General features: G+C 33.3%; 2 protein-coding genes across 2 annotated transcripts in view; one reads left to right on the forward strand and one right to left on the reverse strand.

The window, feature by feature from the left end:
* Positions 1 to 930: 930 nt before the first annotated feature.
* Positions 931 to 4,266, forward strand: LOC143915353 (activity-regulated cytoskeleton associated protein 2-like). Its single transcript, XM_077435966.1, has 2 exons — positions 931 to 1,087; positions 1,179 to 4,266. Exon 2 carries the CDS (start codon positions 1,191 to 1,193, stop codon positions 2,121 to 2,123), a length of 933 nt encoding a protein of 310 aa, XP_077292092.1. The 5' UTR covers positions 931 to 1,087; positions 1,179 to 1,190; the 3' UTR covers positions 2,124 to 4,266.
* Positions 4,267 to 4,490: 224 nt separating this feature from the next.
* LOC143915541 (neuronal acetylcholine receptor subunit alpha-7-like) overlaps positions 4,491 to 15,679 on the reverse strand; it is a 74,303-nt gene continuing 63,114 nt past the window's right edge. The window contains exons 3-9 of the mRNA XM_077436238.1: positions 14,919 to 15,102; positions 11,975 to 12,191; positions 11,689 to 11,823; positions 9,962 to 10,040; positions 8,048 to 8,162; positions 4,790 to 4,916; positions 4,491 to 4,717 (exon numbers count right to left, since the gene is read on the reverse strand). Of these exons, the coding sequence (XP_077292364.1) occupies positions 4,491 to 4,717; positions 4,790 to 4,916; positions 8,048 to 8,162; positions 9,962 to 10,040; positions 11,689 to 11,823; positions 11,975 to 12,191; positions 14,919 to 15,102 (1,084 nt within the window). The remainder of the gene's footprint in view (positions 4,718 to 4,789; positions 4,917 to 8,047; positions 8,163 to 9,961; positions 10,041 to 11,688; positions 11,824 to 11,974; positions 12,192 to 14,918; positions 15,103 to 15,679) is intronic.

Raw genomic sequence — 15,679 nt, forward strand, 5'->3', positions numbered from 1 at the left:
GATGATGAATTAACCAGATTACACTACTCGTTCTGTCTCCGTTTCGGTTAAATAGATTGTGGCAACTCCAATGTACTGACCGTAAAACCATCGGTTGGTCAGTGCTTCGCCGGTAAGCATTGACTTCCTCCCCGGCTGCCGAAATAAACAGTTGTGCATTACCAAAATACCAACACAGTCGTCTCACTCGCCCTACCTCCATAAAATTATAAATTCAAACAATTCATATCCGCGAAACTTTATATTGTTACGTGATTGTTGGCAGTGCATTTCATTTTACTTTTATTTAATGCGATTTAATGTTGGAAGAGGGGCCGCACTGAAATGAAGTGCGTATTCATTAAGTGGTTATAAAATCATGATTAATAAATCAATTATTTTTTAACAAGGTTTTTATATGTTTTTATATTAAAGTATTTGAAATACAGTATTGATAAGAACTAAAGTTTTGATATCGCTACAGTTTAAATTAACGTGCAATCAACAGTTTACAATAAATTTCATTAAGATAAAAATATGCTGCAATTGTTAATGGTAGGCATTTTGTTTACAATTAAGAATCTTAAAGATATTGACTTAAATTACGATACATATGTACATTAACATCGTATCGAGTCCCTTTGTATCCTGTCCTACGCATGCGCTCGTTAGTAAAGCTGTGCGATAAAAACAGAGAGATTTCCACGGCACCCCATTAATCGAGAGCATGAAACATACCCAGTTATAACACAGGATTTATATTCTTTACTTAAAAATGTAAGTAGATTATAACCTTATATTGGGAAATGCCTGTAATATTTCTTCTGAATTTTTGAAAGGTATTTTGTTTGATTGCTTTGAGGTACGTAACATTTTTTAATTGTGACATTTTATAATGTGATTGTTTTAAAAAATATTATAACTAAGATAATGTTAATGGTGAAAAAAAATACACTTAAGACCAACTTTATAGGTCGGCGCACCATCTGTCAAGACAACAGCTGTCTTTTGTTTGTCTCCTATAATTTTTCGCATATTCAAAAAAAAAAAGTGAATATGATGGAATTAAAATAAAAAATAAAAACGAATTTCCATTTTTAGTTACAAGGTAAATCTGAATTTGATAAATATATACCATACTACATAGTTGAAACTACCTTTATTAATTATTTGTTAATAAATTTTATATTTAACATTAGTTTCAGGTGAGGATGTATACTGTAAAGAGGCGTATTGATCCAGAAAAGAACACAGTAAAGGGAGGCTTTGAATTATGTAAACTTAAATTCAACGGAGACAACGACGTGGAGGAGTTCATATCTGGGATCACCATTTACAAAATAGTGAATAAAATCGACGACGCGACTGCTAATCGAGATTTACATCTTGTATTGGATGGAAAAGCTGCTCGTTGGTGGAGCAGTATTAAATCTTCAGAATTCCTATGGACTGAATGTACTTTTTTATTGAGATCTAGGTTTTCGAATAAGATGCCAATTAATGTAATATATCAAAAGTTGAAAGAGAAGCAATCGCAAAATTCCAGTTCTACTTATTTCATAGCTAAAAAGAGGGCTTTGATTGCCAACTTGCCGGAATCCTTTTCAGAAATGTATCAGGTCAAAATTGTCACTGACTTATTGAAGAAAGACATTAAAAATCTGATTAAACGGGGTGCGATTGCTACATTTAAAGATTTGTATGATGAAGTCGAAGTTGCGGAAAGCATACTGAAGAGCAAACACCGAAGCCTGGCTAATCATGTGAAAGAATCAACAAGTGTGAAAAAACCAAGAAAACTCAAGAAAAATTATACGATACAGAAAAATAAGGCCGTTAAATGTTCTCATTGTTTTAAATATTCTCATCCGACGGAATTGTGTTGGAATAAAATCAAATCAAAATGTAGTACGTCGCTGCAAATTCGAATAGTGAATGAAAATTATAATGCAAATACTTTCATTGAATCTGTACTGAATTCTCGTGAAAACAATCTGAAAGATACTTCTCAAGAAATGGAAGTGAAACAAATTTATAAACATGAAAGGTCGATAAAACATGAATCTCCCGGACAAAGTGAATGTGATTTACGTGATGTTTTAAACAGGCGAACGATTGATTTTGCCAATGATATTGAAATATAAGTAACGTTATGTTTTAATATAATTACATGCATATAATACATTTTAGTTTCCTATTTAGATTTTCCTTGAAGGTGTCAAATAAAAGGTTTTTTATATTTTTTTGATTAACTTTTATTTCTACCAAGTCAGAACATTCGTTAAATTTATCAAATGCTCGTCAACAGTTACAAGTAGTATGTCTATTTTTTTATTCATGCCATAAATAATGCAACAGAACTCACAGTAGCGACATTATTTTTTATTTCTTAAATATTATCACATTTTTATTTATTCTTTCATTTAAATTAATTATTACATTTAGATTATAATTTTTCAAATCGTACACTTCATTGTCACATATTATCGATAGCATTAATGTTCAGTGTATATTCTATGTCATTATATTGTTTACATAATCAGTTTTAAAATCGTTCCAATCCAGTAATATGGAAAAATTTCATTCAATCATTTTATATTTCAAGTCTAAGGTCTCGTTTTTCTTTGGGAGTATATTTTTAAAAAGCTAGTTTCTAGTTTTTCTTTAGACTTGCTTTTAGAAAAGCATCAAACTTAGAAAAAATGTTGATTTAATAAGGTGTTTTATTATTGAAATTTACATAAATTTTATTCTAAAAAGTTATTCTGATTGACCGAGTTTAACTCTAAGGTCAAATTTATAGTAAGATTCTATGTATTTTTACTAATTAAATAAAATTGAATGTTTTTTCTAAATAATTAAAATTGTGACACTTTAAAAACATTTAAATTTGTTTAATATTTTTATTCCAAAATGTAATAAAATCACATGTTATATATTTCTGGCAGAGCTAGACATTTATGAGCTATCTATCTGATTTTTTTTTACTTTTTTTCCAATCTAAATTAGTAGATGTTATAGTTAATACATGTTTTTTTAAAGTGTATTCTACGTCTCCGTTAGAAAAATAGCAAGGGAATCTTAAATTTTGAAATATTATGAAATTCGCAATGTAATGTACTCGATTGTATGTCTTTTATCATCATTTCAATCGCATATGTATTCAATTTAACTAACATTTTAAGACAATATGAATTACAACAAAAATGGTCTAGTATCAAGTCTCACAATCTGCATGTGTATTTAATTTGGTTTCACTTGTGTATTGACATATTTTAATATCAATTCATGTCAATTTAATACCAATACGATCAAGAAAGTATATGTATGTTACAATTGAAGTGTATCTTCCGGTTGTAATATATTTTGATTAGTTGGAATATATTCCATCTAACTTATTATCAACTACCGTTATAGTTGAAGTGTATTTTCAGTTGTAATAAGTCGGTACCAAGTAAGGTGGAGATGTTAAGTTTTCTTTAAAACTTCACTCGACTTGTAAATTGAGTTTGAAAGTCATAATTTATTTTGAACACATTCTTAAAGTTATCATTTTTCATTCTCATTACCATGTTTCATAATACCTAGCAAATATTAACGCATTATTGAATTCTAAAGCATTCGTAAAATCATCAGAACTGTCAAAACTCAAGTGTTATATTACAACTGGCGCACATTGTCGAAAGTGTATTTGCGCTTGTAGAGATATAATATACTAGTTGAATTGTATTCGAATATGAATTACCTAAAACGCCACTTGAAATATATTACAATTGAACATACACTTCGACTGTAACAAATACACTAGCAAATATATCAGGCGTTGCTCGAGTATATACGTATATGTATGGATGATGAAAACTAATGTGAGTTTGAGAGACGCCAGGCATGTTAACTTATTTCTAAAAATAAATCATAAACTACATATAGCTCATAATCAAATAATAAGTTAATCATAATAATTTATATCAAATAGTAGAATGTATTTTTACTAACCTCTTCTTATTATTAATACCTTTCTAGGATCATTATGTAGTGAGGATTAAATCCTGGCAAACATGCATATTAAATTTTGTATATAATAGATTGTAAATTTTAATACAAGACCTTTCATGTAATGAGCGAAATATTATATATTGTATATTCTTAAAATATAAATCATTTAATGTCTGTAGTCATATATCTAAATTATTTATATATCCTAGACATGGCAACAATGAAACAACTATTATAAACTGTATTCTATATATCTGATAAACCAACAAGCCGATGAATAAAGCATATTTTACATACATATTATATTATATTACAAATCATTGGACGTTTGGTCTTCTGCCAAACTTGAAATATCATTCGACAAGTTCCGCTACGATGGCATTACATGTTTTATTTGCATCTTTTGGGTAGGTATATAATGTTCATCGTTTCATCGTGCGAACCTTTTTTGTTTATACTACAATAGATAGTCTTTAAATGATATGCATACATAAAGAAAGCATAGTCATTCAAATCTAAGTGGGTTCTGTGTCCGGCGGGTGAGCTCCGCAGAGAATCGCCGCTGTGGCGAGAGCGGTGGCCACTAAGAAAGCAGCTAGGAGTGCTCTGTCTAGCACGAAGGCAACTTGTCTCCATTCCAGAGCGGAACTTTCACGTTTGTCGTTCCTGATTCTTCGTTTTTCATCTCGTTCTACGGCCGCAGTCAAGCGACGGAGGCCACAGCGCTCAGCGTATGCACAATCTGAAAATTTTCAATCCAGTATGTAATACCTTTATGTGATTTATTTAAAATGTATTGTTTTGATGACCTTACGTGGATCATCATTATCTGTCGAGTTCCGTCTCAGAAAAAATTTCGGAGAAGTGTTATGCGGTACGCTACCATCCAAATCTATCCGAGTCCCGTCACTCTCCAATCTGCTACCAGTGTGTGGATTCACCTGAAATTGCAACAATTATTTTATTGACATATAAGATTATTTACAGACTGCTACTGACGTATTAATTTTGGACCCTAATGGAGAGTATCAGATCCAGAGCCGAAGCTAGGGTAGTTTGCGACCTGGGCAAACATGCTACTAGCCCCCCCCCCCCCCCCTCCTACCTCCTATTATCTTTTTTATCACAATTTTTTAATACATCCATTAAGTAAAATATCAATATTATCGTGTTTCGATTTAAATTTATATTTCCAAACAACAAATAAATTCGATTGAAAGGAAAATCATCGTAAATTTACGATTTCTAGCGGTCTATCTACCCACTTTTTTCCGAGAAAATGAAGCATACGAAAATTTATCCCAAAATAATATCAAGCATATTATAGTATTGAATACACTGTTCGACAAATGACGACTTTTTTTTTTGGTTCAGAGACGAGATATGACTTTTCTTATAGATCCCAGTAAACACGAATCTGGTAATAAAAAATGTTGATTGGCTCGACATTCGGAGATATATGTGTTTTTTAAATCGCGCAATTTTTCTATATCTTGGTGTTGTTCGGTCGATGTCTCAAAATCTATCAATTTTCTGTTCAAAATGAATATTGGAATCTATAGTCGGGTATTTTATCTTTCATTTGTAGTACTTTTTAGCTTTCAAATATCTCCAAGTAGTCGTCCAGTTTAAATCAAAAGTACGTATTTTCAGTTGGGATTTTTTCCCACTGTTAAGAGGGCTGTACACCTGAAACCTTAATTTTGTTACCGTTCCTTTCTTCGATATATATATTGAGTGTATGTATATATTGAGTGAATGCGACAATATATATCAATATATATATTGAGTGAATGCGACAGTTGCGCTTCGACCAGATAAAACGTATTTTAAATTGACAAAATCGAAGTTTCGTACTCTCCTATTTTCTCCTCCAAAACTGGACCAATTTTTAAAAAAAAATTCATCATCGGTATGAGAAAGATACTTTCGGTGCATCTATTGGCGTATTTTTTTAAAAATCGACCGTTAAATAAGCATGCTGGACTCGTTTAGTGGGTGTAAAAAAGAGGCGATTTTATAGATTTTTGGCGGCTCCTAGCTCATATAAAAAATAATTAATCAAAAAAATAAAACGATAGGTGCACCCCAATGGTGGATATCCATAGCATATTAAAAAATAATTTCTCTAGTGCCATAATTGAGGAAGGGAGAAGTATAGTACGTTTGTATGGACAAGGCGCTGCTGTCCAGCCCTCTTAATACTATTTTATATAGAGTATTTTCTATTGAAATATGTTTATTGGGATAGTATTCTGGCCACACTATTTTTTATTTAAAAGGGTTAATTGGAAGTGTGCTGAATTTTAAATCGGTAAAATTGCGAGCTAATAATTGAATTGCTATCATAATTGAATTACGACATTGAATCCAACGCAATCAAAGTCGTATACGCACTTGCGATTTTTTGTCGCGCGACCACTTAGTCGCAAAAATAGAACATACAGTTTTAAGTACGAATGCACGCACATGCGACTAAATATTCACAGCCACTTTGTATGGTTTCTGTCGCGCAAGAAAAATATGGCGCGATCGAAAGTCGCAAGTGCGTATGGGGCCTAATTCATTGGCTTCTAGAATATTCACATATTATATAGCTGGCTAAGATTTCTAAAAAGGATTTTCTCCGTAGTATTGGTAGGTAGTAGACCAGTGCGAAGCCTAGCAAAGTACATATGGGCTCAATTTGTGAAAGGTTAGGACTCCAATAGGACTTTGTTCCATAAAATCAGATAACAGGTTTGTTTGGAGGAACTTGTGTAATGAATTCATTGAGGCCTGACCTAATTTCTGAAGAGAGAAAAGAAGAATAAATGAAATTTAATTATAATAATAGCCCAATAGTTAGATAAATGTGTGCGTAATCGAGATCGCAAAGTTTTCGGTAAGCTGTTTTTCTTCTCTGATGGGTAGTGATATGGGAAACAATCCCGCATTACTACGGCGACCCAATACATCTTTTTTTGTACAAAGGATTATACTGGAGCTCGGATTTACTAAGCAGCTTTGGCCATTTAAATGCCACTATCTGTGGGTAGAAACACTAATCTGTCCGTCAACTGAACGGAAGCTTTTTATTGAATATATGTTTGTATGTATTATTGTATATTTCATTTAATTGATCAAGTCACTATGAAGTCAGGGTCGCGTCTACCATATCTACAAATTTGTGCAACGCACACAGGCGGCCGAAAGAATGAGAGTTGAAAGAATTATATTCCTTAAAAAATACAAAACAAGACATCGTACTTTTTAAAATGTGTTTAGATTGTCTTATTGTATACGTATTTGTGTATTGCTGTTGCAAGTTACGTGGAAATAACGGGATAGCAGGTATAGCTTCGCATAAAGCTAGGTCTTTTATGTTATATTATCTTTGCGACTGCCAGTTGTATTTCTTCATGGATGTTGAGTATTGGTTGGTCATCGAAAGAACAATGTCCTAGATCTGGAATTGAGGGTGAAAACCCTATATTTTCTCTTGTCGTTTGGTCCCGTTCAGAACTAGACGTTTTGTCTGGTTAATTTTTATTGTGATTAAATTTTTTAACACGATATCCCGAATTAATATGATTTATAAAAATGCTAATATAATTAAAGAGTGACCGATTTATGTAAGTTTGCACACAGGCGGCCGAGCTACTAGGCGCGGCCCTGTATGAAGTTACATACACATTACAAATAAACGAACGAATATAAATAGATTCAAACAAAAATCAATGAATTTAATGAAAATTTTCCATTTAGAATAGAGCCTTACATTGAAAACAGTTCATTCCACCTTTGATACTTTTTGTCCCATCGTAATACTATTATCGAATCTCTTAAACGTTCTAAAATACACAATAATGAAATTACAGGCAAAGTAAACACGGGCATACTTAATATAAATACACAAACGTAAAATTCGGTGGATTTAATTGAATGCGGGTCCTTTTTCCCCGAGCCGAGCGGTCGGTCGGTTCGATCAATTAGGTTTCCGGTAGCCGGGAAAGCTTATTATGTGAACCGATCAGAAGGACTTTCGGTTTGAAAGTTTAATGGAGTGTCGAAAGGTCAATTTGGAACCTACCTGAGTTTGGTTCTTATCCCCGGTCGCGTGCTCGAAACTGATGAACATTAGTTTGGCCAACTTGCGCAGGACTAGATTGCGAACGCTGGCCGGCACCGCAGATCCGCCTACACCCCTGTCGATCAATGAGATCCTTTTTTTACTCTTTACACACCTTTTATACGACAATGTACAAAGCCATAATAATGTCGCTAGTCTCGCCAAAGCTAATCCGCCAAAAAATGTGTTTAATTAACCTTTTTACGCCGGTATAACAGTCCGTCGCTGGGGCGGTGGTGCAGTTCGAGGGGACCCAAGATGGCGTGCTGGTAAAGGGACCCCTCGGGTTGGCCTAACGCAGCCTCCTCTCCCTCCCCGATTTAATTTAAAAGGTATAAAATTTCGATTTTTCGAATTAAAGCATTGGCCGGCAACCTTTTCAAGTTAAAACTTTTTTGAAAAATGGCATAAAAAAGACCTATCACTATTTTAAGATAAATAAATAAAAAAGATTTTTTAAAGACCAAAAGTTAATCAAAATTTAAAAAAAAATGTAATGAAAGATCCGAAAAATATTACACAGACTTACGATTTGGGTCAAAGGTTTACTAAAATGCGATGGAGAATTTTTTTCATATCAAACGTGGTTTTGAAAATATACATATATTTTTTAGAAATATCATTTTATTTTATTTTTTCATATACTAGTTGTAAAAAAGTGTAGGAACTTATAAAATGTCGATGTTTTAAAAAAATATTAAATAACGCCTTAAAATTGTATATGTGTGTATGTATTTAAAAGACACATATGTATGTATGTATGTATGTAAATTTCTAAAAAAAATTTCTAAGGCGTAAACATACTGAGTGATTTTAAATATTAATATGTCTAAACCTTGAATGGGAACCATTTTTATTGAATTTCGTAATGAAAAGAGCATTCACGTCCCGACAAAATTTGTTATATATCTAATTATACCTACAAACTTGAAAGAGATTGAGAACCAAGTAATCTAAAGGCGAAAACACACTGAGTGGGATGTGGGACTTGTTTTTTTTAGATACTTTTAAACATGCGAAAAAACGCAACACCATATCCATATACACCATATACAGCCCATATACATGGTACAGAGTTCCAAAAATAGCCCCCTGGAGTGTTTTCGGTGATATTTCATTCTTGTATTTATCCTTGCTTGATAGTGATCGATAACTGTGAATCCCATATTTGAAAAAATGTAGACAAAAATATGCACTCTGCACGTGCAATTACACCCGAATTCGGTTTGACAAACACCCACTGTCACAGCGTGTAGCTAAGGACGTGACGTTCCGTACTATTCAGTGTGTTTTTGCCCTTATAGTTGTATTATATTTTTATATGTAGATAAAATTTTATATTTATGCGTTTAATTTTTTTCAAGGTTAATATTTTCGGTATCAAAACAGAGCGAAGTCGATTTTTCTCAACAAATGTGTGTCGTACAAAAATTTAATTTAATTTATATTAAATAAACTAATCCTTACTGCTTGCTAAAGTATTTAAATTAAAATGATTCCCGAGCACTAAGTTGCCGATTTGTGTTCTGAAAGGCCGAATAAAAAAATGATTTTGATCAATTGCACCATACAGATACATATGTATGTTTGTGTATATGATCGACGCATCGCCATTTTTTCTCAGTGACTTTTCGATAGCGCGAATGTTATTTTTGTGAAGAGACACTTTTGGCGTCGGAAAATACAGAAAATGTCGTCGAGCGAAGAAAAACACAAAAATGTACACAGCCAGCACAAAAAGAAGATTTAAAAAGGAGTAAATAAAAGGAGAGAGAAATGGAAAAAAGTATGGGGGCTCGTTGAAATGTGTTGGTGTTGATCTAGTTAAATTGAAGGTGAGTGTAGTTTATTTAATAAAGGAGTAAATTGTTTTACCTGTGATATACGTTGAGCGTCACGACGGAGAGTGCAGAAGCGAACGAAACTAAACATATACTCACGCCGTAGTATAAACCTGAAATTATATTTACTTCTATTATTTTTCCATTTACTTAAAGTAAAAGTATCATACATGTATTCAAAAGATTGAATTGAAATAACAAATTAACATTTTTATAAACGATATTGCAAAATAATATTGTAACGTAGAGATTAGGTGATTGGTGCTCGTCAACCACTGATTTACTAGCACTGATCACCTGATCTCGCGTTCGCGCCAAAAAGGCCTCGCCGAATGAATAAACCATATACAGCAACCAATAAGGTCTCGAGACCAATCGACCAATGATCTCTCTGTTCTGAGAGTACTTGCTAAATATTCGGCGGATCTGTTCCATGCATTCATTCGAAGCTGGCTGGCCGACGGATCAAGAACAATAAACTACCTCTTCCACTACTCGCTGCGTCTTTCACTCCGATTTTGGAAACCTCTCTTTATGTACGTCCACGCTACAATATGATATTTATAAATTGAAAAACGTAAAAAAGATTGATTGATTGATTTCAATTATTATTTAGAGTGGTGGCAAACTTTTTTAACCACTTAATCGCTTCGCGTTTTTAGACACCGATTAGATTCATTTATTTTTTTGTTTAGTGTCAACCCTTGACACTGTCTCTTGAATATATGTATAACAAACTAAGGAAAAATATTGACTTTTTCAAGGAAAAATAAGGAAACATATTGACTTTTTCAAGGAAAAATAAGGAAACATTTTGACTGAGCCCGGCATGCGTTACAATGCCACAAGAATGCATGCAACTCCCGTTACCATTCCCGTTGCGTTCCCGTTCTCGTTTCCGTTCCCGTTCCCCTTCTCGTTCTCGTTCCCGTTCCCATTTGTCGGAAAAATGCAGGCAGTGAACACATTTGAAATTATTCAATGTTTGTTTATTTTACCCTAACAACGCAGAAATTATTGCGTTGCAATGCCACTCATTCCCGTTTTCCCCGTTTCTGTTCCCGTTTCTGGGCGATTTTTTTTTACAGTAAGCTTTCCGGACATGCATACAACAAATCCTGAAAGTTCCATCGTAATCGGTTCAGTGGTTTAGGAGCATATACGAGACAGACAGACAAACAGACATTCATTTTTATATATATAGATACTAGTTGTTTTACCCGGCTTCGCTTAAACATGGTGAATCTAATAGTAAATATTAATTTGTTTTTTTATTAAATTTATTTGAATCGAAAAAAATATAATATTCAACCAATTGAATTGTCGTCATAGAAACTTTGTATTGTTTACGAAGTTCTCAACCAAATATACAAACTTACAAAGTCTCTTTCGAAATTATATATTAGATAGATTGGCTATTGTTAAATATTCAAATAAATTCAATTAAAATAAATTTAATAAAAAAAACAGATGAATGTTTACTATTACTATGTTTAAGCGGTTTATGTAAAAAAATACCGAGTGAAATCGTTATTTATTTTTTCGCTCGTTATTTATGTTTGTAACTTAAATGCCAATGAAATTTTTAATTTCATGATGGTTGCTTTTTTCTGTCGATTTGATTGATGATTTTTCTTTAAAACTGAAAACAGTTCTCCGAGTTTAAATAAAAATCTGAAAACGCCAGTTCAACTTTGCTCTAAGGAAAATTCTCCGAATATCAACTCGAAGGTTAGACACGTTAATTAAATTATTACTTACTAATTAGAGGCGTCTTTTCAGTCGGGGGTAAAGTTTCCCTTATTGTCATCAGAAAGACGGTCATCGATAGTAGAGCGCTTATTCCCAAAGTAACCTTTTCACCTGACTCTGACGGCACGTAAAACACTAAAAGGGCTGAAGAGAAGATTCATTAAAACTATGTAAATTTAAACCAAAATATATGTATATATCTATCGTATTAATTCAACTCTTTAAAGTCCGACAGTCAATAAATTTCAATGAAATTTCGGAAGTGTTATGTAAAGTGTTATGTAAAGAATCTCACCAATTCCGTTGATAAGTATGCACGGCAGAATTAGATTAAAAACATAAAACATCGGCCTCCTGCGTAATTTGATCACATAAGTTATGTCTGGATACGGCTCTGGACAACAGGAATAAAATACGACATGCTTCTTCGCGTCGAAACTCACTAAGTCGAATTCTCCGTTCGCTTGGTAATTGCTCATGTCGCCTTGGTCCGACTGCTGGAGAAGCTCAAGCTGGCAGAAAAAAAATCACCTATTAAATAAACCCAATTTCCACTTTCATAAAATTCATTCTACTTAGCTAGGCACTAGGTGGAAAATACGCTATTGCCATTAGTCAAAAAGATAGCTGGGATATAATCATATATATAACGACGGTAATCTGTGTGTGTGTGTGGGTGTGTGTGTGTGTGGGTGTGTGTGTGTGTGGGTGTGTGTGTGTGTGTGTGTCCTAACTCTCGCCGAACATAATGAACGAATCGATAAAAATCGATTTATTCATTTTTCGACGAGACGACTTTGTCGCGACTCGAACCGATCACCCCAAATAGCCTGAATATGGGTCTAAATGAGCTAATCGTCTCGGACATCGTGCCAAATCCAATTTTTCATTTCGCCTTTTTTTTTAAAACATTAATTGAAATATTCCTTCTCGCCATATAAAAATACATAATTTTAATAATTTCATTTATCGAAGTTTTGAACCATTTTTTTTTCTTTTCATATAAAACAATTAAATATATATTTTTAATTGAAATTATTGAAATTGAAGTTAATTTATATTTTAGCGATATTTGAAAAAATAAAATCAATTCCAGGACGCCGACTCGAACCTACCCCCATCGCGCCCAGATCAATATACACTGACCAGTACAACATGATACGGATATAAAGGCTGCTCTAAATAACGTTAATATTCAATAATCGTACAGAACGTATGGACAACCAATCAAAACGGAGTCATATCTTCGGTAGTTGTCGGAACAAGTCGGAATTAGTCGGGTGTCATGGATCGAGTGAATCGATTTCGATTTGCAGTATCGCTCGGGGCGATAGCTAATAATAATAGAAAAAAATAGGTCTTTAAATAAATAATTGAAAACTCTCTATGGGAGTCTGCGTATTTTTAAGAATTGTAAATTATTACAAATAAAGAATTGAAAACTATCTATGAGAGTCTACGAAAATAACGGTTCCGGTTCCGGATTTTTTTTTTTAGTTTTATACGAGTATATAATAATTTTATACCCATGCGATGATGTTTCATCGGGCTATTCACTAGTAGTCTACATAAAAGGTACTCAAAGTAAAAAGTGTCGAACTAATTGAAAGAAAATCAGGATGACGCTATTGGTTATCCAGGTTAACTCATTGCCAGAGATCGGTGGCCAGGATTCTTTTCTGCATAAAAAATGGTTGACTATTGTCAACCTTTTTTTTGCTCTCTTGCTTTGTAGGACAATAGTAATTGACAAAAGTGAACCATTTTTTGTGTATAAAAGAATCCTGGAAATCGATTACTGCTCATTACTAGAGGTAGGACCAGAAGCGTGCCGTTTATTGTTCAATTGTTGTACAAAAGGTTCGGCAAACCTTTAACAATGCATTTACAACATTTGAGCAATAAACGGCCCCCTCAGGGTCCGGGCTTTACTCATTACTGTTTATTTTTGAAAGATAAGTATGCATTGAGTCATTATTAGGGACCGGTGGACAAGATGCTCGACGGTTAAAAAAATGGTTTACTATTGTCAATCATTTTTTTGCTCTCCTGCTTTCTCGGATAATGGAGAGGTCTATTGTTATTTTATGGCGGCAACTCGACCGCCGATCTGTAGTTATTATACACTCTATTTGTCCAAAAGTTAGTATGTAGAAGTAAGAAATAGGTGTGTCAATTGATTGGATTATGCAGTGTCGTTGTCAAAAAATGGACCAGTGACATGGAATAGACATTTGATTTGAGTTGAGTGACTAACCGGCATTACTTATAGTGTTTGTTATCATCTCAGTGGTTTACTATTATACACATCTTTAAAATGAATAGTGCAAACAGAATATTAATTTTTTTTCCTGAGCTGAAGTAAAGTGCTGAAAACTTAACTATGTATATTTGTATATCCAACTTTTTTAATTTAAATTTTTCAGTTTTGCTATTTATTATGTTTCATTAAATAAATTTGGTAGCCATCTGTGTTTAGGATAAAGTTCTTATAAACTTACATTAATTGACTTTATAGCTACAAAAAAAAAAACAAAAATTAAAAATTAACAAATGGAAAATTTCGTATTATCGGGGTTTCATTATGTTGCATATACTGTATTGAAACTACATACATATGTAGTTACTGTCGGCATGCGACATTTTAAGATTAATTTAATACGTCAGTATACATATGTATTTCAATACTCTAAGCATATTTTTTTCGAATTTAAATACACTCGTACGTATACACAAGTGTATACCAAAAACTATCTTATATGAAACATTCGTACATTACGAGATTTTTATATTAAATCAGAAGGGTCTCATGTAAACGTATATAGAAACCCTATTTAATAATATTGTAAGATGAAACGCCGAGGGTAGCTTTAATAATGTCTCAATAGCTTGATGGGTCGATGGCAAGCGAGACAAGCTTATCTAACTGAACGATACCAGTGTTGCCAGCACACAGGGTGGTACCACTGTTCGATCAGCTCACATTGTGAGTACCCACAATATATTATACATATGCATATACAAGTATATTTGACCGTACCTTTACTGATATGACCGGATCATTTTTTCAAACTTTCTTTTATGATTATTAAATAAAATATAGATAATGTGAAAAAAGGGTTGTGCAATACGAGAATGGATACTATGTGATCATATCGTTGTCGTATCGAGTCGTTCGTGTGAAAGCAGATTTAACAGCGTTCGGGTGCAAAAAATGTATAATAAAGAGATCGGCTCACCTGATAACCGTCGTAGGTCCACGAGGCCCATTTCAAAGTGCACATTTGTATGTCGAATGGGAAAAATTCCACGTTTATGTCACAGGACGAGCGAAAAATTCCATGACTTAGCCAGACCACGTCACCGGTGTGCGAAATTATCACGTTGGTGTTGATCACCGATGAAGGGTATTGGGGATCAGCGCTTTACAAACAAAAATACATCAATATTAGTTTCACTTTCATTTGATAGTTTTTCATTATATGTATGTACATGTGCTTCAATTTTGGCGACTTAAATACTTAAATAAAATTTTGCATTACTTTCACTTAAAACACACATTTCTAACTGGACACTTGGCGTCCAGTACAGTGGTTAGCGGATTTTCTCCCTGTCAACCTACATTTCATCAAATATGTACATATATGTACTTCAAATTTTGCGTGGTAAAGAAATGTAATCAAATCATTATTTAGTCGTCCGTCTTCAATAAGATTTCTTTGTGTGATAAATATAAAATATTGTAACGTGGGAACATTGGAGACAGTATCAACTTTCTAATTGTACTAGTGGGAGAAAAATGGAGACCCCGGATTAGGCTAACTGAACTCAGTAAGTGTCCAAACAAAGGATACGCTGGAGTTTTCATAGAACAATAGACTCACCACGGTAGACCTTTACGTGCCTAGACAATAGATACATAAATGGATCGGGGAAGCTGTGATCAAATAAGCTATAAATGGGTCGGGAAGCTGCAACTTTTCCTTTATAAGGAGGTACA

Source organism: Arctopsyche grandis, chromosome 8, assembly GCF_051622035.1.
Source record: "Arctopsyche grandis isolate Sample6627 chromosome 8, ASM5162203v2, whole genome shotgun sequence".
Taxonomy (NCBI): Eukaryota; Metazoa; Arthropoda; class Insecta; order Trichoptera; family Hydropsychidae; genus Arctopsyche; species Arctopsyche grandis.

What these genes read in the sequence shown, in the direction of transcription:
- LOC143915353 (XM_077435966.1), top strand. Translation starts at nt 1,191, where the DNA reads ATGTATACTGTAAAGAGGCGTATTGATCCAGAAAAGAACACAGTAAAG.